At 59.9% G+C, this 27,601-nt stretch overlaps 10 protein-coding genes across 11 annotated transcripts; 7 read left to right on the forward strand and 3 right to left on the reverse strand.

Annotated features, from left to right (window-relative positions):
• Nucleotides 1-13: 13 nt before the first annotated feature.
• Nucleotides 14-1,942, forward strand: ERF1 (translation termination factor eRF1; the record flags this gene model as incomplete). Its single annotated transcript, XM_047981920.1, has 5 exons — nucleotides 14-49; nucleotides 247-331; nucleotides 409-458; nucleotides 524-1,652; nucleotides 1,725-1,942. The coding sequence occupies 5 exons, from the start codon at nucleotides 14-16 to the stop codon at nucleotides 1,940-1,942; spliced, it is 1,518 nt and encodes a 505-aa protein (XP_047837881.1).
• A 484-nt stretch (nucleotides 1,943-2,426) lies between these two features.
• On the forward strand, nucleotides 2,427-3,590 carry cyn1 (Cyanase). The gene is made up of 2 exons (XM_047981921.1): nucleotides 2,427-2,561; nucleotides 2,643-3,590. The coding sequence occupies exons 1-2, from the start codon at nucleotides 2,532-2,534 to the stop codon at nucleotides 3,084-3,086; spliced, it is 474 nt and encodes a 157-aa protein (XP_047837882.1). The 5' UTR covers nucleotides 2,427-2,531; the 3' UTR covers nucleotides 3,087-3,590.
• A 283-nt stretch (nucleotides 3,591-3,873) lies between these two features.
• SIP3 (SNF1-interacting protein) lies at nucleotides 3,874-8,198 on the forward strand. Its single transcript, XM_047981922.1, has one exon. The coding sequence runs from the start codon at nucleotides 4,020-4,022 to the stop codon at nucleotides 8,151-8,153; it is 4,134 nt and encodes a 1,377-aa protein (XP_047837883.1). The 5' UTR covers nucleotides 3,874-4,019; the 3' UTR covers nucleotides 8,154-8,198.
• Nucleotides 8,199-8,680: 482 nt separating this feature from the next.
• On the forward strand, nucleotides 8,681-11,331 carry JDV02_001034 (uncharacterized protein). Of its 2 annotated transcripts, XM_047981923.1 has the most exons (2): nucleotides 8,681-9,670; nucleotides 9,760-11,331. In XM_047981923.1, exons 1-2 carry the CDS (start codon nucleotides 9,091-9,093, stop codon nucleotides 11,307-11,309), a joined length of 2,130 nt encoding a protein of 709 aa, XP_047837884.1. In that variant the 5' UTR covers nucleotides 8,681-9,090; the 3' UTR covers nucleotides 11,310-11,331. The 2 variants fall into 2 exon arrangements, with proteins under 2 accessions (XP_047837884.1, XP_047837885.1); XM_047981924.1 differs by having other exon boundaries at nucleotides 8,681-11,331.
• A 197-nt stretch (nucleotides 11,332-11,528) lies between these two features.
• On the reverse strand, nucleotides 11,529-16,948 carry JDV02_001035 (uncharacterized protein). The gene is made up of 5 exons (XM_047981925.1): nucleotides 16,494-16,948; nucleotides 15,590-16,434; nucleotides 14,296-15,535; nucleotides 13,169-14,235; nucleotides 11,529-13,115 (listed from the first exon to the last, which is right to left on the reverse strand). Exons 1-5 carry the CDS (start codon nucleotides 16,595-16,597, stop codon nucleotides 12,247-12,249), a joined length of 4,125 nt encoding a protein of 1,374 aa, XP_047837886.1. The 5' UTR covers nucleotides 16,598-16,948; the 3' UTR covers nucleotides 11,529-12,246.
• Nucleotides 16,881-18,273, forward strand: RPL10A (60S ribosomal protein L10A). Its single transcript, XM_047981926.1, has 4 exons — nucleotides 16,881-16,992; nucleotides 17,195-17,372; nucleotides 17,463-17,656; nucleotides 17,749-18,273. The coding sequence occupies exons 1-4, from the start codon at nucleotides 16,974-16,976 to the stop codon at nucleotides 18,009-18,011; spliced, it is 654 nt and encodes a 217-aa protein (XP_047837887.1). The 5' UTR covers nucleotides 16,881-16,973; the 3' UTR covers nucleotides 18,012-18,273.
• SMP3 (alpha 1,2 mannosyltransferase) lies at nucleotides 18,147-20,612 on the reverse strand. The gene is made up of 4 exons (XM_047981927.1): nucleotides 19,971-20,612; nucleotides 19,459-19,844; nucleotides 19,258-19,385; nucleotides 18,147-19,191 (listed from the first exon to the last, which is right to left on the reverse strand). The coding sequence occupies exons 1-4, from the start codon at nucleotides 20,077-20,079 to the stop codon at nucleotides 18,267-18,269; spliced, it is 1,548 nt and encodes a 515-aa protein (XP_047837888.1). The 5' UTR covers nucleotides 20,080-20,612; the 3' UTR covers nucleotides 18,147-18,266.
• Nucleotides 20,613-23,013: 2,401 nt separating this feature from the next.
• SCON3 (E3 ubiquitin ligase complex SCF subunit scon-3) lies at nucleotides 23,014-23,798 on the forward strand (the record flags this gene model as incomplete). The annotated part of the gene is made up of 4 exons (XM_047981928.1): nucleotides 23,014-23,089; nucleotides 23,193-23,287; nucleotides 23,374-23,544; nucleotides 23,622-23,798. 4 exons carry the CDS (start codon nucleotides 23,014-23,016, stop codon nucleotides 23,796-23,798), a joined length of 519 nt encoding a protein of 172 aa, XP_047837889.1.
• Nucleotides 23,799-24,010: 212 nt separating this feature from the next.
• On the reverse strand, nucleotides 24,011-25,224 carry RPL39 (60S ribosomal protein L39). Its single transcript, XM_047981929.1, has 3 exons — nucleotides 25,134-25,224; nucleotides 24,810-24,910; nucleotides 24,011-24,683 (listed from the first exon to the last, which is right to left on the reverse strand). Exons 1-3 carry the CDS (start codon nucleotides 25,137-25,139, stop codon nucleotides 24,635-24,637), a joined length of 156 nt encoding a protein of 51 aa, XP_047837890.1. The 5' UTR covers nucleotides 25,140-25,224; the 3' UTR covers nucleotides 24,011-24,634.
• A 277-nt stretch (nucleotides 25,225-25,501) lies between these two features.
• ARL1 (Arf GTPase arl1) lies at nucleotides 25,502-27,538 on the forward strand. Its single transcript, XM_047981930.1, has 6 exons — nucleotides 25,502-25,576; nucleotides 25,725-26,342; nucleotides 26,408-26,446; nucleotides 26,512-26,595; nucleotides 26,684-27,007; nucleotides 27,095-27,538. The coding sequence occupies exons 1-6, from the start codon at nucleotides 25,535-25,537 to the stop codon at nucleotides 27,113-27,115; spliced, it is 1,128 nt and encodes a 375-aa protein (XP_047837891.1). The 5' UTR covers nucleotides 25,502-25,534; the 3' UTR covers nucleotides 27,116-27,538.
• The last annotated feature ends 63 nt before the right edge of the window (nucleotides 27,539-27,601 follow it).

Here is a 27,601-nt window from a genome sequence, read left to right on the forward strand (position 1 = left end):
AACCGCCGTCAAAATGAGCGACGCTCAAGCGAACGAGGCCGAGAGGAACGTAAGTGACGCCCGCCCGCCCGCTGCCCAAAAAATTGCCGCCCTCCTCGTCCCTTTCGCTCGTGCCCGTCGCGCGCCCGCCCAGGAAACCTGCCCCGCGCGCCCGCCAACGGGGACACGACAGCCCAGCACCGCATCAGCCCGCTCGCCGGCCCTCTGGCCCAAGCAATGGCTCGCTAACTCGTCATCCGCCGGTAGATTGAGATCTGGAAGGTCAAGAAGCTCATCAAGCGCCTCGAGGCCGCCAGGGGAAATGGCACGTCCATGATTTCCCTCATTATCCGTACGTGGCTCCCGCGCATATTTTTGCCCCACCACCGACCGCCGCCCCTGTGACGCTCGCTGACCTCGGCCCTGCAGCTCCCAAGGATCAGGTGTCGCGCGCGGCGAAGATGTTGGCTGAAGAATATGTAAGTTGTGGCGATTGCGCCGGGCTCTGTACGCTGGGTGGTGCGTTAATATTTCAATCCCGCAGGGTACGGCCTCCAACATCAAGTCTCGCGTCAACCGACAGTCGGTCCTTTCCGCCATTACCTCGACCCAGCAGCGCCTGAAGCTCTACAACAAGGTGCCCCCCAACGGCCTCGTCATCTACTGCGGTGAAATCTTGACCCAGGAAGGCAAGGAGCGAAAGGTCAACATCGACTTCGAGCCGTTCAAGCCCATCAACACGTCGCTGTACCTGTGCGACAACAAGTTCCACACCGAGGCCCTTGCGGAGCTGCTCGAGTCGGACCAGAAGTTTGGCTTCATCATCATGGATGGTAACGGCGCGCTTTTTGGAACCCTCAGCGGCAACACTCGCGACATTGTCCACAAGTTCTCTGTCGACCTCCCCAAGAAGCACGGCCGTGGTGGTCAGTCCGCTCTGCGTTTCGCTCGTCTTCGAGAGGAAAAGCGCCACAATTACGTCCGAAAGGTTGCCGAACTGGCGGTCCAGAACTTCATCACCAACGACAAGGTCAACGTGGCCGGCATCATCCTTGCTGGTTCCGCGGACTTCAAGAATGACCTCAACGCCTCCGACATGTTCGACAACCGCCTGCAGTCCAAGGTTATCAAGGTCGTGGACGTGTCGTACGGTGGCGAGAACGGCTTCAACCAAGCCATCGAGTTGTCCTCGGAGACGCTTGGTAACGTCAAGTTCATCCAGGAGAAGAAGCTCATTGGCAAGTACTTCGAAGAGATTAGCCAGGACACGGGCAAGGTCTGCTACGGCATTGAAGACACCCTCAAGGCGCTGGAGCTCGGCGCCGTCGAGACGCTTATTGTGTTCGAGAACCTTGAAATCACACGCTGGACCCTCAAGGACAGCGAGGGCACTGAAATTGTTCTGCACACCACCAAGCAGCAGGAGCAGAACCGGGACCAGTTCCAGGACAAGCACACGGGCCAGGAGATGGACATTGTCTCTCAGGAATCGTTCCTCGAGTGGATCGCGGAACACTACAAGGACTTTGGTACCGCCCTCGAGTTTGTTTCCGACCGCTCCACCGAAGGCAACCAGTTTGTCAAGGGCTTTGGCGGCATCGGAGGCATCCTCCGCTACAAGGTCAACTTTGAGCAGTTGGCTGACCTGGATGACGATGATGACTACTACGACGGTGAGCCTACGGCCGACCTTTGAAATGCCTGATGGAAGCGGCCATGCTAACGACCGCGAGCAGATTGACCAGCGGATTCCCTCGTGGACAACGAGGGACCTGCTCAAGTCCAACCGTCCGTGCACGACGAAGAAGGCGAGCGGCGCGACTCGGCGGGGTCGGCGGAAGCCGCGCCCATGTCCTTCGCCGAGAAGCGCTTGAAGCGAAGGACCGAGGCGGCCGAGTCCCGCACCAAGGGCCATGAGGCGTCACGTCCAAGCCCACTTCGCTCAATGATGACGGCCACTTGAGCTTCACGATAGGCGAAAACGGAGGTATGACTTTCGTGCTCCTTTCCCACCGCGAGCGGCTACTGATGAGCTCTGTAGGCGATAGATGCCACCTAGAGACCCCTTCCCTGGCTCGACGGAGACTGGTCCCGAACTCGGAACTAGCAGGGGCCTATTCAGACTCTCTGGGTTTGGGTACTGTCTCGCTCATGCTCGAGAGGGCGTCGGCAGGGCACGGGGACCTGACCGGTGTCGCTCTAGAGCTCTCCTAAATTGTAAGTAGGCAGAGTAGTTGGTCAGCGGTATTGGGCAGTCGGGAGATTGTCAGTAGTCACTCGTTTGAAGACTTGTCGAGTTCTTGTGCATTCATGCGGTCCACACACACACACACACACACATGCCAATGTGACGTAAGAGACGAAAGAGCAAGCAATCAAGACTAGTGAGTTAGTACGTAGTATTGTACATGTCTGATGCTGATATGTGCGGGGTTGAGACATGCCGAGCTATCTCCTGTTATCTGCTCGGTGGCTTCCGACTCCGTGGCATCTCTTGCACTTCCTGAAAACATCTCTTACTAGACGAGGCATTTCAAGACAACAAATTCAAGATGGTAGAGCAACGCTTGGCTTCTGTTGATGTGAGTCTTCTTTACCTCCTCTCCAGGCGCGCGCCAACGGAGAGGCGCTGACATGACATGTTCCCCTCCCAACCAACGCAGGCGGCCCTGGAGAGTCGCCTCCCACCCTTCAGCAGCCTGCTGTTCGAGGGCAAGACAAACAAGGGCCTCACGTTTGCCGAGATCGCGCAGGCGCTCGGGCGCAGCGAGGTGGCGTGCGCGGCGCTCTTCTACGGGCAGACAACGGCGTCGGCCGAGGACGTGGACAAGCTGAGCGAGCTGCTGGGGGTGCCGCGCGAGCCCCTGGCGGCGCAGATGCTGGGGTTCCCGAACCGCGGGACGTCGGTGCAGATGCCGCCGACGGAGCCGCTCATCTACCGCCTGTACGAGGTGGTGCAGAACTACGGCTACGCGTACAAGGCGGTGCTCAACGAGAAGTTTGGCGACGGCATCATGAGCGGCGTGTGCTTCAAGACGGACGTGGAGAAGGAGGTGGACGAGACGGGCGCGGCCTGGGCCGTCATCACCATGAAGGGGAAGTGGTGAGTTTTTCTTCTTTCCTCTTTTGTTTTCCCCTTTGCCTTGTTGAGGGCCTTGACGCTGGTCGTCGTAACGGGGGTGTTGGAAAGAGCTGACTGTATGGCCCACTACCCAGGTTGCCATTCACACGCTTTTAGGAGGAGTTCCACGAGGTCCCCTGCTCGTACGATGAGAGAGAGTGTGAAAGCGGGCATGCAAAGGGGACGTGGCATCGTTCCTTGCACATGGGTTGTACATGGACAGTGAAGGATGCACTGAGCATCGGTTGTGGACGGACTGCTGGCTCCAAGGCGACGAGCGGCATCTGCTGGCCACTGACACGGCCTGCTGCATCCCCATATGGACACGTTTGATTTGCAGGTCGATACGCGCACTACGTAGTTCGGAAAGTATCTCGAGAAATTGAAGTGCGTGCACGCGTATTCCATCGTTGCATGTGAGAGGGGGAGAGACTCGGGTTTGTGAGGAACAACCCTGGGCTCTGCACAGGCACTGGCAGTTATATTGACCGCACCTCAGCCTGTACGAAGTACGTATAGCTGTTAGCGACGGGGCACCGTCGTTGTTACAACCCACTGTAGGTACCACTCGACGTGTCAGTGCACGTTTGAGGCTAACGAAAGTAGCAGCGGCAGCCACGTGGGGCGATGAGCAAGCTACACCCACTGTAAACCATGCGATGGAACCCGCCCCAAAGCATGAAGCTACTACCACGTCTAGGTCGCTCCAGCCGCTACGACGCGCAACTAAGTTAAGGTAGAGCTACCTTGAGGTACTACGTCAGCTTGCTTCTTCCTCAACCGCCAATTCCGGTGGTACAGCGACCTTGGAACAACCAACGACCGGCCTCATCGCTCGCCTTTCATCCAGCAACGCCTCACAACTCGTCGATCCCGCAAGCCCAAATGCCGGCAGAAACGTCGTTTCGGCCCCGCAACCATGTCTAAGGCAGCCGGCGCCCAGGTCATCGCGCAGCAGCCGATGGACCGCGGCATCCCCGTTGGCCTCAACGAGGCCGCGCTCGACTCGCCCACGTTCCGCGCCTCCGCCGCGCACTTTGCCGAGCAGATCGACGCCCTCGAGAAATGGCTCAACGGATACGTCTCCTCGACGTCGCGGTTGGTCCACGACATCCTGGCGCTGGAGGAGTCGATCAACACCTTCCTGGCCAAGACGATGCCGTCCGCCGCCGACGGCATCATCGAGAACGACTATGCCTTCCTCGCCCTGAAACGCGTCGGCGACGGCCAGCGGGAGTGCTGGATGCAAACCCTGAGCACCATGAAGAAGATGGACGGCCTCGTCATCGAGCCAATCCGTGCGTTCCTCGGCGGCGACTTGCGCAACTTCAAGGAGATTCGGCGCATACTCGAGACCACACAGAGGGCCTATGATGCGACCCTGGCGCGCTATGTCGGCCAGTCCAAGACAAAGGAGCCTTCCTCTCTCCGGGAGGACGCCTTCTCCGTTTACGAAAACCGCAAGGTCTACATCCAGGCCTCCATGGACTACTGCCAGCTGGCGCCTCAGCTGCGCTTCACCCTGGACAAGCTCCTCGTCAAGGTCTGCAACGAGATGTGGAAGGAGATGAAGCGATCAACTGATGCCGCCTCCAACGCGACGCGCTGGGGACGGGAGATGGACCGGGTCCGTGGCTGGTCCAAGGAGATGGAGCTGTCCGAGGGCGTCTTCAAGCGGGAGCTGCAGAATGCGAGAAGGGAGCTCGGCGAGACCACCTTTGAAGAGTTCAAGCCCTCGCGCGAACTGGACGACTACAGCACATCCACGGTGCCCTACCTGGGTTCTCGGGGGCCCGTGAACATGCGCGTCAAGGACCAGACCGCCGTCATATCGGAAAAGCAAGGCTGGCTCTTCCTGCGCATCATCACCGGCAAGCCTGTGCGCTACAGCTGGGTCCGCAGGTGGTACTATTGCCGCGAAGGCGTCTTTGGCTGGCTCACGCCCGGGCCGCAAGGCGTTCTGCAGGGCGACGAGATTGGCGTCTTGCTGTGCAACGCCAAGCCGGCCGTGGGCGAGGACAGGCGCTTCTGCTTCGAGGTCAAGACGAAGAACCAAACCATGATGCTGCAGGCGGAGACGCAGAGGGAGCTCATGGAGTGGATGGAGGTGTTCGAGGTCACCAAGAAGAAGGCCTTCGAGGCGAGCATGACGCGCGACTCCAACCCTCTGTCTAGCTCTGTCGACCCCGCGTTCTCCATAACGCCCCCGAGCGCCCCCGAATTCTCGGCCAAGGCCATTGACAACCCCGTCGGGGTGCCTGACGAGGCTGGGCCTGGCTTTGAGCGCTCTGCGACACTCGGGGTTCCCGGTGGTCAGGAGGGTTCGAGACAAAGCATGGATGCTAATAGCACCCTCAATCGGCGTTCGTTCACTGCACTAGGGAAGGATCTGGCGACGAGAGAGGAGGGCGAGAGCGGCCGCGAGCATGCCGCGAGAATCATACAGAAACTTGACCTTCATCGCAAGACCACGTTCGGCGCAGGTGTCGAACCCGGCCCTGCGACACCAGCAAATCCGGGCGGCGGCATCGCGAGCCTCATATCGGCCAGCCACAACCTCTTGCCCGTTCATCCTAGCTTGACAAGCGCCTCTTCCAAGCAATCAAGTAGTGGATTCATGCTTACCCTTGACAACGTGCCGGGCTCACTCGCTCCGCCCACGCTTGCGAGGCCGCCCACGATGACGCACCTTAGCCGGACGGCCGTGGTCGTGGCCGGAGAGCGCGGCTCCATTACCAGCAGCCGCAAGCTCCCGACCTCAATCGTGGCCAATTTCTGGGGCAGCAACGTGTGGGCAACGATGAACGCTCCGGAGCAGCCAGTCCTGCCGCGGCTGGACGACGACGATCCCATCGGCGTCGTGGTGCCCGAAAGTTCACAGACGTCTCTAGGCAAGGCCGCGGAGGAGCAGGCCGACAGACCCTTCCCCCGAAACTATCCGCCGGAGCTGAGAGCACAGAATGCGCAATTCCGACTTCTCTTCCCGGACGCACCTCCCGGAGAGAGGCTGGTGCTCGTCTTCCGAGCCGCGTGGACAAGCTCCATGGAGCGGGACTCTCCCAACGAGACCCTGTCAGGCGAGGGCAGAATCTTTGTCACGCCAGACAACATGTACTTTTATAGCCAGCAAATGGGGCTTGTAACGGCGTACAGCATACACTTGGACATCATCACCGAGGTCACGACGGCCGCCGGGAAGGACTGCGACTTCATTTTCCTGCACCTTGGCCAGGACACCAACGAGACGGGCTACACTCGGATAACGCTCAAGGTGTTCTTGGACGACCTCAATCTGCTGCATACGCGGCTCAACTTCCTCATCGACAACTTGCAGGCGGAAGAACCCCTGAACACAGAAGGCCTCATCTCGGCACTCGTCAACGTCGACAGGGACGAGTTTGACAAGCCGAGTCCGAGCGCCGACAGCTGGGAAGAAGTGTCCTCGACGACGCCCATAGACGACGGGACGTCGTTTGGCAGACCCGTGGGGCGTCACCACGGCCATCAGCATCACCACCACCACGGCTACCACCAGCTCGGGCACCACGCGCACGTGGGTACGTCCAAGCCTCGCCTCAGACTTTCGCAAAAGCTGCATCTTCCTTCGCAGCCCGTCGAGTACGAGCCAGAGGGCATGGCGGAAATGGCTGCCGACCGTCACTTTGAGATCAGCGCCAAGGCGTGTTTCCACGTGCTCTTTGGAGACAAGAGCTTTGTCTTTCCGAAGTTGTACTTTGAGCGCAGGGCGCAGCAGATTGCGCAAGGCCCGTGGGTGCTCGTCGACCAGGGACGCATGCGCCGGGACTTTCACTTCAAGGTCGACTACGTGGACATGCTTGGGCGGTCCAAGTCGGAAGACGTGGATGATTGCCAGACGATTGACGTCTACAGCGATCACGTCACGTACGTGGTTACGCACACCAAGACGGCCTGGCATCTACCACATTCGCGAAGCTTCAAGGTGGTGACCAAGATTGTCATTACGCATGTGGCCAAGTCGAAGTGCAAGCTCGCAATCTTCGTCGGGATCGACTGGTCCAAGGCGCCCGCGCTGTCCAAGAACCTGGTGGAGCGTCAGGCGCTGCACGACGCGGCCAACGACGCCGAGGAGCTGGCCGAGCTGGCGACAGACCAGGTTCGCAAGCTCGGCCCGCGAAGCCGCACCAACCGAGCCATCCAGGTGTACGGCCATGTCGGCCAGCAGACTCAGGTGGTGCTGTTTTCGCCGGCCGCGACGGACTCTACCAAGAAGCAGGCCATCTCGCCGCGCACGCTGACGGCAATGCTTCTCGAGACCGTCAGGTCATTTGCGGAGAGCGCCGTCTCGTCACTCATCATGTGGGCATTCGCGGCGCTGAAGAAGCTGTTTGGGGTCATCTCGGCGCAACGGGTCATTCTCTTGCTGCTGGGGTTGAGCGCGCTGGTCAACGTGCTGCTGACGTCGACGGAGTCTTCGACGTGGTGGAAGGAGAGGAGCGCGGCGAGGTTCATGCGGACAATGGGTGTCGCGCCAAATCCCATGATGAGCAGAGCAATATACTTTGCGGACCTGGACCGGGCTTCGGGGGCGGCGGGCAACGAGCCGACGTTCCCGGCCAACAGCACGTGCTTTGAGACGTACAAGGAGCTCCTTGACGCGACGGCCATGGACGCGCCCTGGGAGGACGCAGGCGCGGCGTTGACGTCGTCGTCGAGCCGTGCGACGGCGCGCCGGCTGCGGCGGACGCGGCAGAGGCTCGGGTCGTACCGACACGACCTGCTGGTGGCGATGCGCGTGGTCAACAGCATCGAGAGAGAGATGCTGCAATCTGAGTGGGAGAATTGGCTCATCAACGAGAAGTCTTTGTGTGACGGCTTGGACTCGCTGCTCGAGAAGGGCAGACCCAGGGGCGCGGACAAGGCGGCACGGGACGGGTCATCGACGCAGAAGGTTCTGGGCTCGCTGGACAAGGGCAAGAAGGAGGCTCTCGAGGAGTGGAGAAAGGGCCACTGCGGGAGCTGTCGACGGGATTTGGAGGCTGTGATGAAGGAGAGGATGGTCAACCACCTGTGAGGCGGGGATGGTTATGAGCCTGTACTACTTCGTTCTTGGTCCAGCGATGTACTTAGATAATGGACGCTGGACGCTGGACGCTGGACGACGGCCTCGACGCACAATCCGTCTGCCTTGCAGCAGCAAGGTGCCGCAGCCTCTCTCAACCATGGCAGCAGATTTTGCATCCCAAATGTGCGCCCAGATGTCCAAGTTGGAGGAGCTGGACTTGATACCGTCTCGCGCGGCTTACCCTGCACTGCACAGAGTGGTGATGATATGCGCACGCGATCAGTCGACTGACTGCCAATGGGCGCGCCACGGCACGACGGGTGGTGTCGTCGAATGCACGAGATTCCTGCTTTCTTGCATTTGCTTAGCTAGCGCAGTCCGGAACCCCCGAGCGCGGCCGACCATGATGATGATGATGATGCTGATGGATCGCGATGTGGGCGCTGACTAACGCGGGTGATACGCAGTGACGTCAAAGAGGCGCACCAACATACTGTATAGTGAGAACCCCCCCCCGCGGGATCCGCGAGTACACCCACAAGGGAACGCAGCGAGTGGTGTTTTCTTGCCATTACAACTCCGAATAGCCCCCCCTGCGAATTGCTTCCTTCCCTTATCCGCCGACGCACACTCTTCAAAACTGCCTTGAACTATAATTCATTCCTTTGTATCCCTCCGCGGCCACGAACAAATTATTCACGAAGCCAAAACTACTCACTAGACGCATCGACCTGTGCATGCCCCCCCTCCCCGGGCCAAACGGGCATGGTGCTGCGGGGCTGAAACGGGCGCACGCTCGACCGTTTGGCAGGCAGGCAGGCAGACGCCGTCGTCGTTGACGGATTGAAAGAGAGAGAAGAAGAGGAAGAAGAAGAAGAAGAAGAAGAAAGAGGAGAGGGGCCAGCGTTCGTCATCTCTCGCCGCGCGCTCCGAGATAGCTCTAGCAATGGCCAAGCACCACGAGCCGCTCAAGGCCCTCGCGCCCATTGACTGGGCCGACGTGCCGCCGCAGGACGACGGGCTCGACGGGTTCCTCAACGGCGTCTTTGCCGAGGCGCAGGTCGTCGTCGACTCGATCCCCTCAACGACGACGACGACGAGCAGCGGCAGCGGCGCCACGACCACCGGCGGACGCGCCCGCGCGCAGACCGACTCGGCCGTCTTTTACAACGCAGCAGCAGCAGCAGCGGCGGCGGCGGCGGCGGCCAAGGATCCGTCGTCGTCGTCGTCATCGGCAGCCCAGCAGCAGCTGCGCAAGGAGTGGAAGGAGGTCAAGGTCAACCCGCGCGACAACCCGCTCGGCATCGCCGTCTACAAGCTCGCCGGCAAGGACGGCCGCGGGGCCTGGTTCGCGCGCCGCAGCGTCCACGAGGGCCTGCCCTTCGACCGCTGGAGGGCCGGCCTGGAGCGCGAGTTCGCCGAGACGATGAAGGTCCAGGGGTCGCCGGGGAGCGGCAACATCCGCGGCATCGGCGCCGACAGGAGCGTCGAGCACAAGGCCATAGACGGCGCGGGCCACTTGAGCGGTTCGTATATACCCCAAGAGGGATGACAAACAGGCAAGCGACGGTATTCTCAAGGGCCTCCTCGGCTGACGTGCGTCTACTTCCTACAGTCTTTCAGCTCTCCGCCCAGTTCCCCGGGCCGACCTCGCCGCGAGACTTCATCACCCTCCTCCTCACCACCGATGCCGTCCCGGGAAGACCGCAGCCACCGGCACAGCAGCAGCAGCAGCAACAGCAGCGAGAGCACCACGGTCGTCGTCCCCTGCGCCAGTACATGGTCGTTTCCAAGCCGTGCACGCATCCGGGTTGTCCGCCTCGCCAGGGCATCATCCGCGGCCAGTACGAGTCGGTCGAGATCATCAGGGAGGTCCCCAGCGAGGGCATGGCGGCCAAGCGCTCCTTCTCGCACGCCGACCTCACGTCCGACGATGCTACCCGGCGGGTGAGCTTCGCCAAGCCGCCCTCGGGCGACGGCGATGACGGCGGCGACGACGAAGGCGCTCCCCGCGCAGTCGAATGGCTCATGGTGACGAGGAGCGACCCCGGCGGCAGCGTCCCGCGCTTCATGATCGAGAAGGGCACGCCGCCGGGCATCGTGGGCGACGCTGGCAAGTTTCTCAAGTGGCTCACTGCCATGGACCCTTCTCAGGCCTCGGAGTCGGGCGCCGTCCAACGCAACGGAGGAGAGAAGCAGAATCTGTCCCCGTCCGACGCGCGCGCGAGGACATCAAACCAGCAACAGACCAGCGGTGCCGCCAGCCGCACACAAGGAGGCGCGGCCACCGCTGACGGCAACGACGACTACGACGAGGGAATCCCCAGCAGCAACGGCATATACGGCATCATTGCGGGCGCATTCGGGGCCGCCACGTCGGTCGCGTACGGCCTGCGCCAGCAGTTTAGCAGTCCCCTCGGATTCAGCACCAGCCAGGAAAGCGTCACAGAAGAAGACGAGGCCAGCAAGCGGGCAGACGCGGCGGAAGCCGACGAGGGCGACGGCGACAACGGCTCCGAGAGCGACGCGTCCTCGACGCACAGCTTCAGCTCCGCCATGGAGCGGTACATGACGGCGGACATGGGCGGCGACAGCGTCGCCGGCAGCCACTCGGACGAGTCGCGGTCGCAGAGCAAGGCGGCCAACGGCGGCAGCAGTAGCAGCAACCCCCTCGACAAGGAGCTGCTCAAGCTCACGGAGCGGCGCCGCAAGCTCGACGAAAACTACGCCCGGATGCAGGAGCGGCTGGAGAGCCGGCGGCAGGACGGCAAGGACAAGGACGCGGTGGCGCTGGCCAAGGCGCGCGAGAAGCACGACCGCGAGCTGGCCAAGCAGGAGGCCAAGTACCGGCGCGAGATGCGCAAGCTCGAGGAGAAGCGCGAGAGCGAGGAGCGCAAGGCCGAGGCCCGCCGGCGCAAGACGGCCGAGCGCGAGGACAGGGCCGCCCTGCAGCTCGAGCTCGACCGCGCCCGCGCCGACCGCGACGTCGCCCGCAAGCAGCTCGAGCTGCTGCAGGGCCAGGTCGGCGAGCTGCAGCGCGAGAACACGATGCTCGTCGCCCGCCTCGGCCGCCTCGGCGCCATCAACAACAGGGAGGACTCGGCCTCGTCCCGCGAGCTGTCGGTCAAGAGCCTCGGCAAGTCGGACAGAGCGCTGTCGTCGTAGACATGTGTGAGGGAAAAGGGGGAAGGGGGGGGGGGACGCTGGGGAAGAAGGGCAAGGAAACAACAGCAGCAGCGGCAGCAGAGTCAAGGGGGCTTTCCGTCTGCATCGTGAATCCGACAGCGGTCACGGGGGTTCTCGGACGAGATGCAAACGCACGCACACAACACAAAGCATGTCATGGGCATCGGCAACGGCGGGGTGTTTCTGGCGTCCAGGATGGTCTATATTCTTCTATTTATCCTGTCTTTTTGTTTCGAATGAATCGTATCTGGGGCCACATCCGCCTTTTATATCTTCAAAACGTAAGCCTCTCACGGCTCGTCTTCCCACCCAGCAGTGAGAAGCCTCGAGACACAGGCATCGTGTGACTGCAGTGCCGCCTTGACCGTTGAGACGGCTTGAGCGAGCTCGGGCGAGGAGGCATTGCACCTGGCCAACGCCGCCGAGCCTCGCACCACGCGCGTGCAGATGGCAAAGACGTCCGGGTTGGACGCCCACCCCAGGGGCCCGTCCTCGCGCCTCGCCAGCCTCGCCAGTTCCGCGACGCCGCCGACGAGCCAGCCGTCCAGCCTCGCCAGGGGCTCCTCGTCGCCGTTCCAGCGCAGGCTCTCAAACGCCCCGGCCCAGCGGTCCGCCTCCCGGACCTCGTCGACGAAGAGGTTCTGCTCCTCCACCACGAAGAGCGAGTCGTCGAACTCGAGGGCGCGGGCGAGCTCTTCCCCGGCGGGCCGCCACGCGGCTGCGTCCCGGGCGTGGGTGCCGCAGTGGCCGACCAGCCGGCTGGCGACCTCGGTCCTGAAGCGCGGGCCGTCGTCCCCCAGCTTCGCGGCCAGCCAGACGAGCAGGCGGGAGGCGGCCTCCATGGGCACGAGCGACTCGCCGAGGATGGCGGTCGCTGAGGCGCAGGCCATCTCACGCACCTCGTCGTCGTCGTCATTCAGGGCGTCGTATACGGCGAGGAGCGCGGAGAGGTGTTCCTCGGGCGCGTGAGCATCGCCGGGGGCAGCGGCGGCGGCGGCGGCGGCGGCGTGGAATGCGCGAAGCGACTCGACAGCCGCAAAGCGCGTGTCAAACGTCTGCGACGAGTTAGCCCATGCCATGCTGGCGCTTCCGTTGCTGGCTGTGTGCAAACCTTGTCGTCCAGACCGGCATCCGCCATCATCAGGCCCCAGTCATGTACGCTGACCTTGGAGGCATCCCGACTCCTCCTCAGAGCCGCCACTATGCTTCCACTAGCTCTGATGACGGCATTCGCCAGGGCTGGGTTGAGGGGCTGCGACGACAGCGTAGACCATAGCTCGATGAGACGACCTGTCGGTAGGGCCTGTGCCTCATTGCGCCGGAGAAGCTCGTCAACGATATCGGCGAGGTTCTGAATCGCGACGACCTGGGCTTCCATGAGCCTCGTCTTCAGGCACACATCGATGTACAGCGCGCTGAGCTCGGCGAGGGTTTCTCGCGGCGACGTAGCCACGTCCCATAGACCAGGGAGAGTCTCCAGGCCCGTCACGGAGCAGTCCGCGGCAGGGCTTTGGTCCAAGAGCAGTTGCCTTATGCGACGGACGGGATGGCTTCCAGTTGCGGCGTCGTGCATCGCGTATATGATCTGCTGGTGCCTCAGCAGCGCGGACCCGCTGTTGATCGGCATCGTGACCGTGATCGGGAGGAGGGCTTGGGAACTCGACCTCGAGACGACCCAGATGAGATTGACCACGGCCAAGTAGGCAGCTGAGATTTCGGGACAGTTGGGGAATTTAGTATCCACAGACGCCAAAGTGAGAAACTCAACAAGTTCCTCGAGATCAACTAGAAAGTCGTGAGTGACATGTTCTCCGCCGATGACTTTTTGACCTCCTTACCCCTGAGTTGATCCAATGCGACCTCGCTGAGGCGCTCAATGACGAACTTTAGCGCCAAAAGGACGCCGTGGATGTGATTCTGTCGATCCCCCGTCCTCGAAGAGACTGCGTCTCGAAAGATGCTCCTGATTGTCTGCAGCCACTTGTCGTGCAGCAGACACGATGTGAGGGTCCGGGCGGCCAGCTCTCGCACGTGCCAGACGGGACTCGACAAGTAGACGGCGACGTGGACCTGTATCTCGTCGCGAAGCAGCTCCGGAGGTCCGGCGCGGCGGATGATGTCCAGCGCCGGGAACACCGACTCGGCGGCGGTGGACGAGGCCGTCGCCGCGGCCTGGGCCAGCGTCTGGTGCCCCGACTTGAGGAGGTTCCGGAGGACGGCGGGCAGGCTCGGGTACCGGTGGTAGGCGATCCTGTTGGCCTTGCCGTCCCACCCGGCCTCGATCATGGATTTGCTCTCCTGCGAGCCGAACAGGCAGTCGATGAGGCTGCGCAGGAAGATGAGCCCGCAGTTGCGGATGGCCCAGACCTCGGACCGCAGCCCGCTCGCCGCAAGCTCCAGGCACTGCGGGAGATAGCCCTCCGACTTGTTGCCCATCGAGGTCAGCATCGAGTTCTTGAAGATGTCTTTGAGGCAGTTGTATGCATGAACCTGGGGAAGGTTAGAGCCGTCCGTCTCGGCGACGCGCGCTTCTCTGCGCGCAATGCCCATGAGCTCCTCCATGACACGCTCAAAGGAAGGGTGGCTGGCGTTGGCGGAGAGGATGCCCGTCATCAACGAAGGTATGCCGGCAGATCTCCGAGTGGTGGACGCTTGCGTGAAGATGGCATTCATGGTCCCCTGATACCAACAGTCGAGCAGCACCGCGCCCTGCTTCACATGCTTTGCGTTTTGGCAGCACGTGGCAAAGGTCAGGGCTACCGTTGTGAACGCGCCCCGGTGTCGCAAGTTGACAAGCTCCTTGAAAGTGAGGTTTCCGATACTCTCAAAAGTCTCTGGGTCCGGTATTAGAAAGCCCTCCCGCGACCCATTGCGGAAGGATAAGATCATGGTTCGCATGAGATTGCTAATCACCAGTCAGATATTTACGGGCATTCAGGCAAGCAACATCGCCCATGAAGCTTACCTGGACTCGTGGACGGCACGAAAGCTGAAGCTCAACAACCCCTTGGTGTCGAGGCCCTCCATGTCCTCCAGCTCCTGTGGTAAGTGGCCCTCGGGTGAGTCGTCGCAAAGGACATCCTTGACGGCATCCCAGACCCTACTGCAGCATGACACGAGCCTAGACTGCAAGGCTTGGACGGCTGTGAGATCAGCATCGGCAAGCTCGAGTTCCGAGACCACTTGCCAAATGTGGTTCAGCGAGGATATATCGCCGTGCAAGGGGGCTTCCAGAACGGCGCGGCCAAGGTCGGTCTCGGCCATCGACGTCTTGCGGCTAAGCTCGTCAATCATCTTGGCCAAGAACGCCACCTGCTTCTCACCCGTGTCCAAGAACCGAAATACCAGCTGCCAGGCTCTCGACGCCCCGTCCGAGTGGTCGGCCCTGGAAGTCCTCTGCGCAAGGTTCTCTGCCCGTTGTGCAACCTTGACCAGAGTTTCCGAAACGCGCCGGCCACTGGTACTGGTCTCGTGGCCCGAAAGGACAAAGTGACGGTACCTGTCGTCGGCATATATCCGTTTCAAGACCATGGCAGACATGTCTCTTACGTCATCGAAGGGGTCCATGAGCAGGTCAAACAGCGCTCGCGCCCACCTGTCGTCGAAGAGATCGAAAAAGAGAACTTGGTCGTCGGCCGTCTCCCACGCCTTGCCCGCTTCTCCTTCTAGGCGAGTGATGAACATGAGCGCCTTGAGGGACGCGACGTGCCTCTGGTAAGATGCCGTCGGCGTCAGTTCGCTGCAGAGAAAGCCGATGTACCACCGTAAGAACTTCTCATGGTAGCCGAGGCAGTGCACAAGCTGAGCCTCTGGGAGCGTGATGAGATTGGAGCGATAGAGGATCGGTTGAGAGGCAATGTCGGCGTCGGCGGCCGCCAAGTTTGCCTTGCGGGCCTTTGCTCGGACACGAGGTATGCTTCGCTTCAAGACATGGATGGCGCCCCGTACTCGCTTGAACATGTCTCGAATTTTGCCCGCGATTTCCATGCGGAATTTGGCGTCGGCGTCGGTAAAGAACGCGCCAAGGTGCTTCCGCAGCAGCTCCAAGGCCGCAAACGAGTAGGGCCTTGTGGTGGACGGCGACGTGATGAGCAAAGACATTGCCAAAGCGCGGACTTCATGCGACGGGTGCGCCAACACTCGGTCCAACGTCTTTTCTTGGACTGTGATCGATTCGGTGTCCTGAGAGTCATCGCCCCCAAGAGCTGTGACATTGTTAGACTCACGTACGCTGATTCTATCAGAAGGTCCCTCCTTACCTGGTTCCTCGACGAGGCCGACCTTCTTCCCGGCTTCCAGAGCGGCAAGCTGCAGCAGGGCAGGCATGTCAAGGTCCAAGCTCGCCGCACCAGCGACGGCCTTGTCCTCATTCATCATGCCAAGAAACCGCAGCGCCTCGGACCGATCCGCTTTCAAGAGTGGCAAGAAGATGTAGTTCTTGATAGACTCGAGTAGCGTTGGTTCCTCAGTTGCAAAGTCCAGGAGCCACTTGTACCATGTCTTCATGCTTGGGACACTTGTTTCGCTGTCGGCCCCCCGATGCCAGTATCGGTATACAGAGACGATGAACTTGCCTGCCGTGGGGCAGACAAAGTGCAGCCGCAGCCAACGAAAGAGGTCGACCATGAACAGCCTCCAGACTTCTACGTCGTCCCTGTCAGCTGGTCTAGGCTTGTGGCTCTCGTAACAGGACCGGATATCGCCGAGAGTAAAGACCCCCCTTGTTAGAAAGTGATCGAGAGACTTGATAGCCGACTTGGCCACAGGCTTCGTGGAGCGCCCGGTGACAACGGAGATGAGGTCATCGAGGAGGGACTGTCTTGTTGCGAGTGCACTTTCTTGCTGGGGGTTCTTCTTGATGAGTTGCACAACCAGGTCGAGGACGAGCTTCATGGACCGGTGCTGATCAGATTCGTTCCAGTCCATGAAGAAGTTGAAGAGCCTGAGGGTGACGTTGTGAGAGAAGGCCCATCTCCTCAGATCCTCCGATTCAGCCTTGGTTGACTGCTCCACAAGACCGCATAGTCTCACGCAGGCCTGCCCGGAAACCGACTTTGGCTGGCCTGCTTCACCGAGCAGCTGATCGAACAGAGCAGCGGCACATCTGCCTTGCCATTAGCATCGGATTCCCACTCTACGGACAACGAGAACACACACACACACCTTGTCTGTGTCTCTGGGTCTTTTGTTGTCTCAAGCCATTTAATCAGCTGCGCTGGGTTGGCCAGCAGACCTGCTGCCGCTTGTTGGAGGGGCTCACTCTCCATGACTTGGGGAGAGTCGAGGCGTGGAGGGTCTTCCTGCTCGGTTTGTCTGTCATATCATAACCAATGTGCATGCCATTGCCCGATATGAGAATTCACGTCAAGTTTTCTCCTTGGCCTCTCACACGAACCCGCGATGAACGACCATGTCGCCGACGTTGCGGTTGAAGGTCATCACGTGGCGCTCCACGTGAGAAAAATTTGCCCTGCGCGCGCACCAACCCCGCCAATCCAGATGTGGCGGAAAGGAGGGCCCACAGCCGAGCGCCGAAAAAACCACCAAAATCCCCATCCCGCCCAGCGTACGAAATTCCTCCAACAACCAGATACGTCCTGACCACCATTAGATACCCGTTGAATCTATTGGGAGACTGCCAAAATGTCGAAGATCACAGTCGGTAAGCAGCGACGCCCATAATTTGCCCCTCCTGCCTCTCTCCCCGTCGACGACACCTTTGCGACCTGGCTGGTTTCTCGCTGCGCCGCATTGAGAAAACTTGTGGACGTCGACAAATGTTCGAGAGACAGAGAGAGGGGGAGAGGAGGGAGAGCGACGAGACGAGACGGAGAGAACTAGGCATGGCTAACCCGCCGTCGCAGCTAATGTCCGGACGCAAGTCTCGGAGCTCCTCGAGTACTCCAACGAGACCAAGAAGCGCAACTTCCTCGAGACGGTCGAGCTCCAGATCGGCCTCAAGAACTATGACCCCCAGCGTGACAAGCGTTTCTCCGGCACCATCAAGCTGCCCTCGGTCCCCCGCCCCAACATGGCCATCTGGTACGACGACCGCGTCCCTCTCTGGAAAACTTTCGTGAGAAAGAAAAATGACGAGAAGCAAGAGTGGCTGACTGATTGGGTGGGAAATAGCATCCTGGGTGACCAGCACGATCTCGACCGTGCCAAGCACGGCGGTGTCGATGCCATGTCGGCCGACGACCTGAAGAAGCTCAACAAGAACAAGAAGCTCATCAAGAAGCTGGCTCGCAAGTACGACGCCTTCATCGCTTCCGAGGCCCTCATCAAGCAGATCCCTCGTCTCCTGGGCCCCGGTCTGTCCAAGGGTAAGCAAACTATCAACCCCCGTCCATGCCGAGGACGCGAATGTCCACAAGCCCCCTTGTCCCGCGAAAAAAACGCTGACCCTCCTCCGCAGCTGGCAAGTTCCCCACCCCGGTCTCGCACGCCGATGACCTGAGCGGCAAGATCACCGAGGTCAAGTCCACCATCAAGTTCCAGCTCAAGAAGGTTCTCTGCATGGGTGTCGCCGTCGGCAACGTCGGCATGGAGCCCGAGCAGCTGGTCGCCAACGTCATGCTGGCCATCAACTACCTCGTCTCCCTCCTCAAGAAGGGCTGGCAGAACGTTGGAAGCCTGACCATCAAGGCTTCCATGTCTCCCCCCAAGCGCCTGTACTAAGCCGGGTCATACGTCTCGTCGCCGGCCGCGACTCGCGGTTCCACGTCTGTGTAGCTGGAAACAGATGACATAGACTAGAATTTCGTCAATCGAGTCAAGGTTGCGCTATATGATCTTTGCCATGTTGCAATGGGAAGTGATTCGAAGCAGCCCCTCCCAGCACCCGGTGCCAGCTATCGAGACGCGTAAAGTAGCCGCGGATGCACAAGATGATGGATGTTGATTGTAAGATTTTCTCTATCGCTATAATCATATTCAACAGCTTTTGGTGACCCTCCACGCAATGAGGCCTCTCCTGCCAATAACCCGTGCGAGGGTGTTCCAGATCCCGTCATCGCCGAAATCCATGTCATCCAGGTTCAGGTGCTTGCGATACCGCCAGACCTCTCGGAAGCGCAGCCCCTGAAGCCCCTTGTTGGGCAGGTACGGATCCAGCCAGGTTGCCGACGCAGGGGCGATCAAGTATGTGCCATTCTTCTCCTTCAAGTACTCCTTGTTCCGCCTGTCGGCGGGGACATCGCAGGTTGCAAGCTGCGTGAGCTGCTGCAGCAGAGCGTCACCCTTGAGTCCCATTACGTCCTTGGTCGTTAGGACTTCGTTCTTGCCGTTGAGCAGCCATATAGGCGGGGTGTAAGTTTTCCACCAGATGGCGTTGGTGGCGTCTGGCTGTTTGCTCATAAAGACTTGTCCTGGTACTATACCCCCCTGATGGTAGATGCCCATCAAGATGCCAAAGAACAGGTTGAAAAGGACCCATGATGCAGTCCAGGCCCGCAGCACTGTCTTATTCTTGGGCAACTGGACAGAGGAAAGGATTAGAGGGACTGTCGGCAGGAGAAACCGTGCTTCCTGATGTTGGAAAAACGACAGAACCGCAAGCCCCGAGATAGCAGAGTACAATCGGATCGATAGATGAGGCTGAGTGAAGAGTAGCACCGCAGCTGGCCCAAGGAGCTGGGGGAGATTGGCCAGAAGGTGTTGGTACCACGGGTGAAGGCCGTGTTGAGCTAGGTTGTCGGTAGATGAGTTGTACTTGAAATTATTCAGGGGAGTGATGACGGGTTTTGTGATTAGGTGCGCCCAGGTGATGAGCTCTGATGAGTAGAAAGCGGTATCCAGCGCGATCGCTATTATGGTAGTAAGGGCTGCGGCCGAGACCAGGGCTGCGAGCGACAAAGGCCTGTCACAGGTGAGCGTGTTGCTCATGAGAGTGAGAGGGAGGGGGGGGATGATGGGGTCGACCTACTTTTTCAAGAAATGGGGTATCAGACGAAGACTAGGGACTAAGAGGAAAGCTGGGAAGGTGATGCGGTTAAAGATGCCGAAGACGGCGACGATGCCAAGAACCGTAGACGCCATGAGAGACGACTGTTGCTACACGGGAGAAATTAGTCATGCTCGAGGGTGGCTTGTATGTCAACGAACGACGGGCGGAGAATGGACCAACCTGATCATCCGCGATGCGCTGGATCAGCACTAGGCTCCAGGCCACGACCAAGGTCTCGATCGAGTTGGAAAATGTATGGGTCTGGTACGTCCAGGTGACGTAGGACGATGCGACAAGGAGGACGGCGACGCGGCGATGTCGCGGCGAAGGTATCAGCTCGTGCAGCGCCCAGTCCTCGAGGACGAAACTGATGAGGAACATGAGGACCCGGAGCGTCCAGAAGACGGCAATGGGGGGTATTTCGCCATCTTGGCCGTTACCGATCCACAGCCAGCGCAGCAGCAGCATCGGCAGCCCGTAGACGGGCCATAGAGGGAAGACGCTTCGTATCGGATGGTCGCTCGTGAATTCCCATGTGCGTCGGACCGGGTAGCTGAAAATTTGGCCTGCGCAAGGGGGGAAAGAAAAAAGTCAGCATAAGTCAAAGGGCTGTTGGTTCGTGTTGCGCGCCAGCGCAAGCAAGCTTCGCGGGCCACGAAAGGAACTTGCGCAGGACTGGTGGGACAGCATACCAGCAATGACCTCGGGCCCTTGGAAGTTCTCGTCCGGGTGCAAATAGCTGGGCGACAGGGCAAACCACAGCCGAATGAGGACGAGCAGTAGATAGGTGCGGCGCCACATGGTTCAAGCGACCGGTTTTTCAAACGTGCCGGTGGCACGACAAGCATGGGCTTGGGGGGATGTGCGGGAGATGCCGCGACATGGGCGACGAAGGGTCGAGCTTTTTCTTCGAGGCGGTCGGGCTTCCAGAGCGCAGTCGCGGGAATGGGCAGAAACAGGAAAAGAAGAAGGCGAGAGAAGAAAAAGCAACGCTGTCGACGACGGATGGCTGGCTGCCGGTAGGAAAGCGGCAAAGGCGCGATATGTAAGGTAGTGCTAGTACTTGGGCTGGCAGGGTCAAGGTACTAATAAGGCAAGGCAGTAGATAAAAAGGTAGGTAGTCTGTACAATTTTGTAGGATGAGGTGAGCAGAGCAGCGGGCCCCAGAAGAGGAACGGAAACGGGAAGAAGAGTACGGGCAAGCAGGTACAGCTGGGGGCGAGCTGCTGACGGGCCGGCAGAGCAGAATTTGGCGGCCGCGCCTATCCCAACACGTCGACAATAGAAGCTGAAAAGCAGAAAGACGGGTAAATTAGTTTAATTTTGTCGACGCGTTTTGGGGAGATGCTGGACGGAGACGGGCAAGGCGGGATTCTCGGTCTTGGTCACCATCAGGGGTCGAGGGGGAGCAGAAGGCCAGGCTGGCACCCCCAGCCGTGCAGCACCTGACAAAGTGCACCACAGGGCACCACAGCACACCACCGTCGCCGGACTGAGGTACTACCACCTATGGGGTGCGGTAGACTGTACACCACCTCACAGGCATCCATTACCACCTGCACAGCGCAAAACAAGGGGCGTGACCGCACATCACGCCTCTGGGGGCGGGGACGGGGACGGGGACGGGGGGCGCAAACGGTGTGGCGCCACCCCAGGGCATTGTCTGCCTTGTTGATGGGCACCTGCGGCACGCGCGCACGCACAAACGGTCAGCAAAGCGACGCACGCGTCCTGTCATGTTACCAGATTTTTGATGCACAGCTAATAACTTGGACGTAGCACTAACGTAGTCCCAACAACGACTGCAGGGAGGGAGAGAGAGGACCGGCCGCGCGCGGAAGAAAGGGGTCGGTCCCTGGATCAACAGACGGCCGGACGGGGACAAGTGCCAGCGCGGGAGGGAGATCAATCAACAAGGCACCAGTCAGTGCTCACCCCAACAACTGAACCACACCTCACCTTGCACGCCTGCGTACCGCGCCGCACGACGACACACAGCGCTAAGAGCTCGCGCCGCGCCGCGCGCGCGCTGATGGAAACCTCCGAGCTGTCCGGAGGCAAGGGAGGGAGTTGACGAGCGGGACGCGGCGGCGGCGGCGGCAGCAGCCCTGCCCACCACCCACCCCCTGAAGCCCCCGTCCCAGTCCCGTCGCTAGGCTCGAGCCGGGAATGGGCCTCCACTGGAGCTCTCCACCACCAGGGGGGGCGCCGAGTGAGTGCCTGACGACGACGGAAGCTTTTGGTGCGAGTCGTCAATCGTCCATCTCATTGTCGCAGCCTTGCAGAATCCGGGGTCGCACAATCAGAGCGCGACCGCACACATCACCCTTTGGCATGCTGCAGTACGTAGCCTCCAAATGTATCATGATCCTCAGGTCTGACCTATGCCGATACCTGACGGCAGGAGGTGCCTCATCAGCGCCAGGCGCGCGTAGCGGAGGGAGCTTCATGCGCCGTCGCCGTCGCCTTCGTTTCAGTCCACGCACGACGTGCGAACGCGACGGCCTCGATGCTCTGCCGCCAGACCAGACGCGTCTCATCTACACATACGAAGTACGTACGTACTAATTACTTTCCGAGGCGCGAGGGTCTCAACATGCCGCTTACGTTATTAGTCTCTGCCAGGCAGCACGAGGATGCCACCTCCCGTCTGCCTTGATGCCCTCCGCCTACTCTGCGGCTCTGCCCTATGCCCTCCTGTCTTGCGAAGCTGGGTGGGAATGCGTTGGGGGGTTCCGGAGACAACCCAGCACGTGGGGTGGCGCCGCAACATTCCTCACCGAAACCATGGGACGGAAATGGTGGCTTGCCTGAGGGACCGACGTCTTTGTGATACACCAGCAGTCGCCATTCAGGAACCACATGGCTCACTAGCAAGCCCATGATCGAAAACGTGAGTCAGGTCCTGTCGCTGTGGGCAGCCGCCGCTTGGGCATTGGTGGCTCTTGCTTGGTCCTCAGGGAGAGAGTGTGTGTCTGTCTTGCCGGGGGCTTGTTCGCAGAGAATTGCAGACGCGTAAAGTCCCTTCAATGACGATAAGCCCGAGGCCAAAGTCACAGTCTGCAGGCGCCCTCTCCTCCAGGCTGTTATGAGGTGCCTCCATTGTGTCTGCGCATCACCAGCTACGTACTTCGTACAAGGCAGCAGCAGCGAGCCCCACCAGTCGCCAGATTTCGGTGCGTGAAGTACCTGGAGCCTGGCGACGGGCAACAAACAGTGTGCACCAGCTCCCGCCGCAGATATATATACTTCTTTGTCCTGTACCACGTCGAGCTGCACTCGATTTTTTCTTCTTTTCACTCCGCATTTGGCATCTGTTCTTGCGATTTTTCGACTCTTCCAGTTTCTGCGCACTACGCGCCACAGCAGCTGTTTCGAGGTGAGCAACTCCCCGCGGCGTGGTGACGTGGGGGGACCTGACGAGCCGCCGCACTGCTTCTGCCAGCAGCGGCCCCAGGGCTCTGGCCTCTCTATTTTGACTGGTGGCGTCAGCGCTCCGGCGCCCACCACAAGCTGCCCAAACTCGTCGAACCCCCGCAGACCCTTCTTCCGCTTCTCGCCGCCTCCTTGCTGCACTTTGTCCACCGTCACATTCCAACCTCCCTCCATCATCATCCGCCCGCATCCACAGCCGACTTCTGCTACCATCAGCACGGCCATCGCACCCCATCGCGACGCTCACATACTTTTTGCAGCAACCGCTTTCCCCGCCGCATCCATACAGCTACCTTCACCATGGCCGACACCGCCACCTCTGGACAGCCCGAGAAGGTCTGGCTTGCCTCGAACGACAACGCCCTCATCGAAGTCGGTATGTCGGCACACCACCGCTCCTCCGCCATGCAGAACCAGAACACGGCTTCGTGTGTGCGCATATGGGCCGCAGTCCGGCTGACGTGACCTTTCCTCCCTAGACCGAGACGTCATCGAGCGCTCCGTACTCATCAAGAACCTGCTCGGCGACACGGACGCCAAGTCAACCAAGGAGGCACCCATCCCCATCCCCAACGTACGTGGCCCCCCTTCCGACTCGTCCACGCGCTTTCGCTCTACACGCATCTACATTGCCGTGTACTGTGCTGACTCCCGTATAAGGTCAACGAGGCTGTCCTTCGCAAGGTCCTGGAGTGGTGCGAGTGGCACCGCAACGACCCCCCTCAGGCGCAGGACGAAGAGTCAGATGCGCGCAAGAAGAGCACCGACATCGACGACTGGGATCAAAAGTTCATGCAGGTCGATCAAGAAATGCTTTTCGAGATCATCCTCGTACGTGACTCATGCAACCCCCCCGCTTCTGCCTCGAATGACCGACCGTCTCCGGCTAACCTCTTCCCACCGGACAGGCTTCCAACTACCTGGATATCAAGCCCCTCCTCGATGTTGGTTGCAAGACCGTCGCCAACATGATCAAGGGCAAGTCCCCTGAGGAGATTCGCAAGACTTTCAATATCACAAACGACTTCACCCCAGAGGAGGAGGAACAGATCCGGCGCGAGAACGAGTGGGCCGAGGACCGGTAATCGCCCCCTTCACGGTTTTGAAGGGCGGCCTCTGAGCCGCTCCTCGTGTGGGACGTGGTTTACTGGCTCGTCACTGCATCTTGTTTCGTTGTGGTGTGCGGCGTGCAATTCAGGCGTTTTACGGACAGATTCATGACTTTGGCTCGCGGTTTCATGGCATTCTGAGGGCGGAGAGTGCGTTGCGCATGCCGCACGCCTCGGGTCGGCCGATAGTAGGACTCCGTTATTCATTTAATCAAAAAAGGCTCTGGCGAGATGTGCGTTTCTCAAGGTGATGAGATGGAGCAAAGTAGACACGTATGGGATGAGTCGAAGCTATCGCCAGCCAAAGTCATATGGCATACGTGTTTCCGGGCCTTGTCCGTTGGCCATGTCACGGCCGTCATTCGCAATCACGGTCATTACGTCGCTGGCTCAGACCAACCTTGTCTCATTCTCCGTTTACGGCCGTCACGTATCATCACGGTCACGACGGTGCTGGCTCAGACCAAGAGTGTCTTCTTGTTCCCTGTTGACGGGACATCAAAATCTGTGCATTCCTTTCCCTTATGACCGACCGTGACATGCAGTGTAGCGAGAATCAAGAAACCAAGGCAATCAAGCCTGCCCATTTTCCGTGCGTCCCGCCAATCTTCCCTCTCGCGCCAGAACAGTTTCAACCCGCAATCCGGCCATCCTTCTTCCTGCGTCGAGACGTCTCCATTGCCAAAGAGGAAAAAACCACGAGCGTTTCGGTGAGGTTCATCGCCAATTCTTTGGGGTTTGTCGTGTGTTTTCTTGCCGGGAACGATCGTCGATGCAGGGAGAAGAATCGAGAATGATTGGAGGCGAGCAGTTTAGATGTTCAGGCGAGTCTTGCGCCAGTGCCGTCTCTTGGCGTTGTATCTGTGTCGTAAGTGTTAGCATCCTGATTTCGTCTTCGTCGAGCCTGGCGGGCCTGCTCTCGACGAGGTTGCCTGTCCGGGGAGACCGTGACCGACTCGAGCGCGTGAAAATATGGGAGGAGCGTACCTGACGGTGTTGCCAGTTCGGAGTCTAATCCATTGCGGCACAGGGCGGTTCTGCTTCTGCGCCTTGGCAAGCTTCTGCTTGGTACGGAAAGACTTGTGGCTCTGTTCGAAGGGCGATCAGCGTTCAGTTCCTTTGTATTTGCTTGTAATCGATCACGCCGTCCAGCGCTCTTTCCCGCGCGACCGTCAGCCCGCGGGCACATAACCCCATCGATGAGGAACCTTTCGAGGAGCGAAGCATCAAAAGTGTTTCCATATCTGGATCATATGCGCCCTGGGCTCGCGCGGGGTCGGCATGCGTGGCAAGAGGAGGGGGATGGCGTACCGGCATCGTGATGGCTTTGCGTGTCGAGTCGTCGTCTCGGCTGTGAAAGTGACGATTTTCGTGGAGTTTGAGACGAGGGAGGATTTTTGACCCGCCCGCACCAGAGGGCGTAAAACCCTAGCGAAAACGTGTGCGGCCGAGAAAAAGTGGCTGGAGATGAGGGTCATGTGGCGCAGGCTTGGTTGATGCCTGAGGCCTGAAGCAGGTGGGCAGCCTCGGTGGGGCCGTGTGGCGCTCCTGAGACCCCCGGAAGCTGGCCTCAACAACGGACCTGAGGGTGACAAAATGAGGCCCGCAAGACCTGACACGTGAACAGCACATGAGACGAACCAGGTCGCTGAGACGCTTGTTGCTGCGGAACCGTGGCTCCGCAGACAGAGTGAGCCGCGAGGTCGAAAGAGATGCCGTGGGCAGAGAGCATCGGTGCAGGAAAGTTGCGGGTGGTAAGTATATCGCATAAGGCACACCTTCCGTCAGTTGGATGCATCATGCACCTTTCTCTCTGACACGCAAAGTGCAAGCGCACTTGGAGCTACATTATCACCTTTTATCGACTCAACCAAGCCTCGTTAGTAACGTCAACGTTGCAAGAAAACAAGTGTCAGTTTCGTCCGTTTTCCCCAACGGCCACGAATCGCGGGCGAGCGGTGTTGCCACCTCGAATTCTGCAACCCCGTCGGCTTTGACACCCCAAACTGGCCCCCTTGTCGCAGGACAGCTGTATCAGGAATTTTGTCGGCCCGCTGCAGACCAATTGGAAGCCAAGAACACGGGCGCAACCTCCCTCGGGAGGCCCGCCCCAGTCCAGAAGCCGATCTGGCTGGCAGCGTCGCAGTGCGCTCTCCCAGGGGAAGAGGGTATTTCTCATCAACAACGCCTCCTGTCCCGTCGACCGTTACCAGACCCGTGTCCTCCACATCCTCAGGAGCCTCACCCGTGAGCATCGAACACGACTGCCAAAGACACGACGACCAGAGTCTTGCGTTGCGCCTTGCCCAGACGACGACGACGCCGGCGGCGGGTAGAGCGTCGACGGACCTGCGGACCTCCACCCGGCACGAACCCCAACCTGAGCCGGCTCCCTCCCCAGAGAAGAGATATACCCCGTGGCGCGGAGCACCACATCTCAGCAAGATGGGTGCGGGAATGTCGTGGCTGTCCAACCTGCTGTGGGCAAAGAAGGAGATTAGGATTCTAATCCTTGGTCTTGTTCGTGACCTCAACACCAGGCGGCCTCGCAGACGCCTCCGCTAACGGAAGCTGGTTCCCTACAGGATAACGCGGGCAAGACGACTCTACTGTACAGACTCAAGGTATGCGCACACGAGAGTGGACGTGTTGCTGCTGCAGGCTGCAGGAGCGCTGACAGATGGCACAGATTGGCGAAGTTGTCACGACAATACCGACCATCGGCTTCAACGTCGAGTCGGTCACCTACAAGAACCTCAACTTTAATGTCTGGGTACGTTCAAGGTCTCCTGGGTACAGCTGTGGCGGACGGCTGGCGATCGTCGAACCTTGCTGACGACGCGGCGTTTAAAAAAAAACAGGATCTGGGCGGCCAAACTAGCATCCGGCCCTACTGGCGGTGCTATTACGCCAACACGGCGGCCGTCATCTTCGTCGTCGACTCGACCGATATCGAGCGGCTGCAGACGGCCTCGGAGGAGCTCGCCGCCATGCTGAATGAGGAGGAGCTCAAGGACGCGGCGCTGCTCGTCTTCGCCAACAAGCAGGACCAGCCCGGGGCCAAGGGCGCGGGCGAGATCTCGGAGGCGCTGCGCTTGGGCGAGCTGCGGGACCGCAATTGGAGCATCATGGCGTGCTCGGCCGTGGACGGCAGCGGCGTCAACGAGGGAATGGACTGGCTCGTGGTAAGTTCCAAGCTCCCCCTTTCGCCCCCTTATCTGGGCCCGCTCGGGGTTTTGTGACTCGATGCGCTGACAACCCGTTTCTCCCAGCAAACTGTGGCTCAGGAGTGAGATACCTGGCGGCTGATGGCGATGACACAACGGATCTTCTCTTGTCCGACTCGCACATGTACAACAAACAAAAACGACGTGATGATCATAGTCCCTGCCGGCTCTGTCGCATGTCGATAGTCGACCACGCGTCAAGGCTTTGAGGGGCACAACAAGATATCAAGAGGAGCGAGCATTCTCTCGGCGTCCCGGATGCACGGGTGGTGGCCCACACAAGGGGATCCGGGAAGAGCGGGGGGCGGGGGGGAGGTTTGGCACCTGCCGGATGATGGGTCGGTGCTGTCTCCCCTCGAAACGCATGGAAGGCAAGGCGGCATCGGCCGTGGTGGTTAGACACACATAAGATAGTATGACCGTTTTTAATGCCAGAGCCCTGGACGCCCCGCGCGCTGTCCTTGAGTTCGATTCTGTTATGACTCTTGGACGCGACGAGCTTGGTTTGCATGTGCTAGCTAGTGCTACAAAGGCCAGCTCGTTTCGAAACGA

This window comes from Purpureocillium takamizusanense, chromosome 1 (genome assembly GCF_022605165.1).
Source record: "Purpureocillium takamizusanense chromosome 1, complete sequence".
NCBI classification, from domain to species: domain Eukaryota; kingdom Fungi; phylum Ascomycota; class Sordariomycetes; order Hypocreales; family Ophiocordycipitaceae; genus Purpureocillium; species Purpureocillium takamizusanense.

What these genes read in the sequence shown, in the direction of transcription:
- cyn1 (XM_047981921.1), top strand. Translation starts at nt 2,532, where the DNA reads ATGGTAGAGCAACGCTTGGCTTCTGTTGAT. An exon ending in AACGCTTGGCTTCTGTTGAT is followed by an intron (nt 2,562 to 2,642) that starts GTGAGTCTTCTT and finishes CAACCAACGCAG; the next exon opens with GCGGCCCTGGAGAGTCGCCT.
- SIP3 (XM_047981922.1), top strand. Translation starts at nt 4,020, where the DNA reads ATGTCTAAGGCAGCCGGCGCCCAGGTCATCGCGCAGCAGCCGATGGAC.
- JDV02_001034 (XM_047981923.1), top strand. Translation starts at nt 9,091, where the DNA reads ATGGCCAAGCACCACGAGCCGCTCAAGGCCCTCGCGCCCATTGACTGG. An exon ending in CGGCGCGGGCCACTTGAGCG is followed by an intron (nt 9,671 to 9,759) that starts GTTCGTATATAC and finishes TACTTCCTACAG; the next exon opens with TCTTTCAGCTCTCCGCCCAG.
- JDV02_001035 (XM_047981925.1), bottom strand. Translation starts at nt 16,597, where the DNA reads ATGGAGAGTGAGCCCCTCCAACAAGCGGCAGCAGGTCTGCTGGCCAAC. An exon ending in CGGCCTCGTCGAGGAACCAG is followed by an intron (nt 15,536 to 15,589) that starts GTAAGGAGGGAC and finishes ACAATGTCACAG; the next exon opens with CTCTTGGGGGCGATGACTCT. An exon ending in CGTGCCGTCCACGAGTCCAG is followed by an intron (nt 14,236 to 14,295) that starts GTAAGCTTCATG and finishes ACTGGTGATTAG; the next exon opens with CAATCTCATGCGAACCATGA.
- RPL10A (XM_047981926.1), top strand. An exon ending in CGCCCCAACATGGCCATCTG is followed by an intron (nt 17,373 to 17,462) that starts GTACGACGACCG and finishes GGTGGGAAATAG; the next exon opens with CATCCTGGGTGACCAGCACG. An exon ending in GGGCCCCGGTCTGTCCAAGG is followed by an intron (nt 17,657 to 17,748) that starts GTAAGCAAACTA and finishes CCTCCTCCGCAG; the next exon opens with CTGGCAAGTTCCCCACCCCG.
- SMP3 (XM_047981927.1), bottom strand. Translation starts at nt 20,079, where the DNA reads ATGTGGCGCCGCACCTATCTACTGCTCGTCCTCATTCGGCTGTGGTTT. An exon ending in AGGGCCCGAGGTCATTGCTG is followed by an intron (nt 19,845 to 19,970) that starts GTATGCTGTCCC and finishes CCCCTTGCGCAG; the next exon opens with GCCAAATTTTCAGCTACCCG. An exon ending in AGCGCATCGCGGATGATCAG is followed by an intron (nt 19,386 to 19,458) that starts GTTGGTCCATTC and finishes TCTCCCGTGTAG; the next exon opens with CAACAGTCGTCTCTCATGGC.
- RPL39 (XM_047981929.1), bottom strand. An exon ending in CGAACTGGCAACACCGTCAG is followed by an intron (nt 24,684 to 24,809) that starts GTACGCTCCTCC and finishes CTTACGACACAG; the next exon opens with ATACAACGCCAAGAGACGGC.
- ARL1 (XM_047981930.1), top strand. Translation starts at nt 25,535, where the DNA reads ATGCCGTGGGCAGAGAGCATCGGTGCAGGAAAGTTGCGGGTG. An exon ending in GTGCAGGAAAGTTGCGGGTG is followed by an intron (nt 25,577 to 25,724) that starts GTAAGTATATCG and finishes CAACGTTGCAAG; the next exon opens with AAAACAAGTGTCAGTTTCGT. An exon ending in CTCTACTGTACAGACTCAAG is followed by an intron (nt 26,447 to 26,511) that starts GTATGCGCACAC and finishes CAGATGGCACAG; the next exon opens with ATTGGCGAAGTTGTCACGAC.